Source organism: Hyposmocoma kahamanoa, unplaced genomic scaffold (assembly GCF_003589595.1).
Source record: "Hyposmocoma kahamanoa isolate Upper Pololo Valley unplaced genomic scaffold, ASM358959v1 146, whole genome shotgun sequence".
In the NCBI taxonomy this organism is placed as follows: Eukaryota; Metazoa; Arthropoda; class Insecta; order Lepidoptera; family Cosmopterigidae; genus Hyposmocoma; species Hyposmocoma kahamanoa.
In genome coordinates this window covers 84,078-88,847 of record NW_020653521.1, presented here as the reverse complement: position 1 = coordinate 88,847, position 4,770 = coordinate 84,078, and the positions used below count along the sequence as shown (strand labels likewise).

The 4,770-nt window shown below is 44.0% G+C and overlaps 1 protein-coding gene across 1 annotated transcript; it reads left to right on the top strand.

The window, feature by feature from the left end:
* The first annotated feature begins 233 nt into the window (after nucleotides 1–233).
* Nucleotides 234–4,648, top strand: LOC113240521 (E3 ubiquitin-protein ligase COP1-like). Its single transcript, XM_026477852.1, has 6 exons — nucleotides 234–374; nucleotides 979–1,266; nucleotides 2,298–2,459; nucleotides 3,222–3,377; nucleotides 3,464–3,635; nucleotides 4,458–4,648. Exons 1-6 carry the CDS (start codon nucleotides 234–236, stop codon nucleotides 4,646–4,648), a joined length of 1,110 nt encoding a protein of 369 aa, XP_026333637.1.
* Nucleotides 4,649–4,770: the final 122 nt, after the last annotated feature.

Genomic DNA, 4,770 nt, shown 5'->3' with positions numbered 1-4,770 from the left:
CTATGAAACCACTAGTTTTGTGGTTGTTATAATTATGTAAATATTTTTTGTTTCTCCAAATAAAGGTATTTGGAAAAACAATAAAATACCTGGGGCCTGTTACCTGCAAGAGCGTCCTCGAGATGGGCAGCAGAGGCACTAAACAGTTTAAAAGTCCTACCCCTTGTAAACCTAATTTTAATTATGATTTTGTAAAAATCCTGCACAGTTCATTTGCTTTATTAAACACTACTATGGTATTGTACGGTGAGGAGGGCGGATGTCTGCAACTGAAAATCCAGGCACCTATCTTGCATGTGGTGGGTGTACCCAACCACCCAAGCTCTTCCGAGAATCTCGGCACTCTCCAGGGTTTGCTGAAGGCTCTGAGGAATGTACTAGGCACTCCTCTATGCATGCTCTGTACAAAGAGGCTATCCGTGACACCTGGATTTATAAGTTGTTTATTATATGGACCATGACCCATTAGAGCAGAAGTTACAATATACAGCTCTCCTTTTGAGCTTAAGAAATTTAAACCAAAACTACCCACCCCTCATGAAAGAATAGCATAAGTGGAGTTATCTGCAATATTAGTTGATACAGTTACAAGAATTGGAGAGGATGTGGGTTTTACTTTTCTGTATCTAATATCTGTATCTCAATATGTCTTAGTTTTAAACAAATTTAGAGTTGGCTCAACATAAAACTATCAAAGTTAATTTACACAAATCTATTATTTTTTGTTTAGCCCAGATCAGATTAAAATATCCATTGATTTAATTTATTTCATGTCACTGAGAGAGAAGATCAATTATTAAAAAAGATGAATGTTTGAAATTTTTACCTGCTGCTTCTTCTTCTCTTCTGAAATTTAAAATTCATATTTAAATATATGCCAACAAGAATGGTATAAGACTGGTCAGGCCAGTTTGCCAGAAGGAAGACAGAGAATCTAGATCCTCACTCAGTTACTGTAACACTATATTTTATTTACAGATCTGGAAAATGTCAGGCACAGCTGCCAGTGGCTCCAATCAGCCTGGCCCGTCCACCGCAGCAGTAGCTCTGGACGGCCTTGGGGGCTCCCTCGAGGACAAGGATTGCGACCTCCTCTGTCCCGTTTGCTTTGAGCTCATTGAGGAAGCATATGTGACTCGCTGCGGCCACTCATTCTGCTACTCATGCATTGCAAAGTCCGTTGAGTTGCATAGAAGATGTCCGAAATGCGGGGCTGCACTGGCGTCCAGAGATCATATATTTCCCAATTTCTTGCTTAATGAACTGGTAAGTTAGCATACTTTTTAGATTGGTTATTATTTCAATTAAGCTACAAGTTAACTACCCTAAGTGAGAGACTGGAGTCCATACTAGGTAACTAGACCTGTGTTACAGATGTCGTAGCTTCCACCCTATACAATTAGTTTCTTTTTTGTAATTAAAAGTAAATACGATATTATAGTAAACAAAGTGGTGATGATTCGAGTGTGTGTGTGTGTTGTGTATGTTTGTGTGTTTCTGTGTTGGTGTTGGTGTGTTTGTGTGTTGGTGTGTGTGTGTGTGTGTGCGCGCGCGCGCGCGTGCGTGCGTGTGCGCATGCTCGCGTGCGTGCGTGTGTGTGTTTTCACGAGAGCTCGCATATGTATTGAATATAAATGTTATACTATAGTCCATGTGTTTAGGTACTTAAATAAATGTAAACAATGTGGAGATGTCTATTTAATGAAATATACATTTATAAAATTCTTTTCCCTTACCTTCAAATACAAAATACAAATACTTAGCTTCATATGAAATTGCATGCTTATTTTTATACCTATTGATTTGTAAAGCATGTGTTTCAATAAAAAGATGTATCAAGATTGTTTACATTTAGTTAAGTACCTAAACAAATGGACTATAGTATATTTATTTATTTTTTGTAATCAGCGTGGTATCTCAAAAACTACTATACCCTATTTAGGAACTCTTATTAGATTTTCACATGTGTTTTAGTCCAAAGTTGAAATCCATTCGATTATGGCAAGTTTGCAATCATGTGTGCATAAATGGTATACTATTCCTACTTAGCGTGGGGTAGTTGGCTCTTAGGCAAATGCCTTTTCGATTAAAACTCTTCTACAATACAGCGCCACTTATAATGTCAGCTTTTAATATGTACATCTATTATAGCTAAGTTTCTTTTTCTTATTTCTTGGTTACTAGTGATTGTTCTTTATTTATTCTTCTATGTAGTGAGCCATGCATTTTTTCACATGGTCTTGAATGGGTTGAGTTTCACTATGGAAGTAACTAATTGTGAAATGGCTGGAGTGCAGGTGGCCAAGCGACGCGCGCAGTGGGGCCGACTGGGCGCTGGCGTGACGGGGGCAGGAGGTGCGGCGAGGGCGGCGGGCGCCGCGACTGTTCCCGGAGAAGCGGATAGGCTCAGAGCCCTTGTGGCCAACGAGTCGCGCCATCTGTCTCTGCACGACGTACAGGTGAGCCCGGACGCTTCTTTCAACGTATTGCCTGCTGCCAGGGCTCCGTCACTCGCTCAAGGTTACGCGATAAGTGCCTACCGCTGAGTGTACCGACGTCGGCACAAGCGTACATACAAGTCTTTCATTTACGAGCATTCGGTTCCGGTGCCTAGGTTCCTTTTTGCTTGTAGTGAGCACCTAGTCAGTTTTAGTAGGCTATTATAGCGTATGTATTTTCGATTGTATATGAGAGTGATATATCGCGCCATACAATTTGCTAAAGTTACTTGTCATCTGATTAAATGATACAGCAATCTAGACCCCAAACGTTTTAAGTTGGATTTAATGAATTTACCGGAATTCTAGGGGGTATCTAGTCTACTCCCATTTTCCGGCCGACGTTCGTCCGAAACAATTACTGACAAATATGTAATTATAACTTTTTTATTAAAAAGAAACTGACCTCAAAAGTTTCCTTATCAGCTTTTTTATTTAAATTTCATCTATTTGTCAAGTGTTATCGGACTCGCTTAACCTGATTCGCCCCCTATTTTGCCACCCTAAGAGGCGGAATATTTTCTTCAAATTTGATCGGGACTACTATTGATGTACCCAGAAAGATGATTCTTTTTTGCTAGAAAGGTCTAACAAAAAAGAATCATCAAAAACCAGAAAAAAATACAGTCGAGAACCTTCTCCTTTTTTTAAGCCGGTTAAAAAGAAAATGTCAGAGTTCCAGGTTTGAGTAGACTCCCTAAATTCGGTTTCGAAAAACGGCAGGCAATGCTGGAAGCCCTCACCCGGCGCAAGCGCCTCCTGGAGGCCGAGTCCGCAGCGGCCCACCACAGGCTGCTGTACGAGTTCCTCGCGCAGCTGCACCGCCAGCGGCACGACCAGCTGGAGCAGCTGGCCCGGGAGGCCGCGTTGGTTAGGAAGGTGCGTACGGTTGGAGCTCGAGTTGCAGTCTCTGCGCCGGGCTCAATGGGTGTGAAGGCTTTCTTGACCGGCGGCCCCCGTCGCAGGACATGGACCACGTGGCGGGCGTGCTGAAGGAGCTGCGCGCGGGCGCCGCGGGGCTGGCGCGCCTGCCGTCGCTGGGGGGCGACGCGGCCGACGGCGGCGGGGGCCCCGCGGGGGACGCCGTCCGCGCGCTGCGCTCGGAGCTGGCCGAGATCGCCGGCAGCGTCAGCGACAGCGCCGACCACCGCGCCGGTGAGGAGCTCCTTCCGGACCCTGGCCCTCGACCGTTGCAATTTTTCGATAAAAGCGACTTCCACGCACCGGGCTCCTCTCGATTTCCATGTAAGACATCACCGTCAATTACGTGCAAGTTCTGGGAGCTACATTTGGAGCTCCACCATTCGTAGTGCAAAATCTGAAACTAAGGGTCGTACTCCAGAACTCTACTCAATGCTCAAGTCAGGATTTGAGCAGACTTGAGTATGATTTCAAGCACTGGAAATACGACCCTAATGGCAAGGACTTGAGTATTATTTTCAGTGCTCACTGCAATACTCAAGTCCTGACTTGAGTATTGAGTAGAGTTCTGTAATACAACCCTACGTGTCGTAGCCCAGCATTGCTCATATCATTACATTTATGTTAATGGTGAATGTTATTGATGTTAATATCTTGGCTGGTAACCAACTAGCTTAAACATGTTAATAAAATGTCATAATACAATTTACAACATCAACAAAATAACTAGAACATGTTAATGCAGCAATTAGAGTTCAATGTTGTACGTAATTGTACACAATAATATTGTCATGTTGTGTCCGTTTGTTGCCTCAATTTACTTCATACTAGCTGGTGCCCGCGACTTCGTCGTTTGTCATTTTCTATTTTACCCCCTTTGAGAATTATTTTTGTCTATGTCCTTTTCCTGGGTCCCATCTATTTCTATACCAAAATTCATTCATCACTATTGGTTCAGAGGCTTAGGCACGAAAACGTAACGGACAGAGTTACTTTCGCATTTATAAGGTTAGTTTGGATTCCCTCTTTATATCCCAGCAGGCATTTCGGTGGCGCTGGACGGCGCCGCCACGGAGGGGGGCGAGGAGAGCTTCGCGGGGGGAGGGATGGGCGGAGGCACCGACGCCCTGGCCGCGCGCTGGAGGAGGCTCACGCAGCACTTCGACGACTTCGTGCAGGTAGGATTTGCTCTCTTTACCATTCCAACGGGCAAAGGACTTGCTCATTAAGGTGGAAAGAGATCCTTAAAATATTTTTGACATCACTTTTGTTACATTTCTGACAACCAAATTTCATCACGTGGAACTGCCTCCGTGGCCTAACGGTTACCATGCCGGACTGCCACGCAGAG

Excerpts from the sequence above, each read along its gene's own strand:
- LOC113240521 (XM_026477852.1), top strand. The coding sequence starts at position 234 with ATGGTATTGTACGGTGAGGAGGGCGGATGTCTGCAACTGAAAATCCAG. Across the intron at positions 375-978 it reads TGCTGAAGGCTCTGAGGAAT|ATCTGGAAAATGTCAGGCAC; the intron begins GTACTAGGCACT and ends TTTTATTTACAG. Across the intron at positions 3,636-4,457 it reads CGCCGGCAGCGTCAGCGACA|CAGGCATTTCGGTGGCGCTG; the intron begins GCGCCGACCACC and ends TTTATATCCCAG.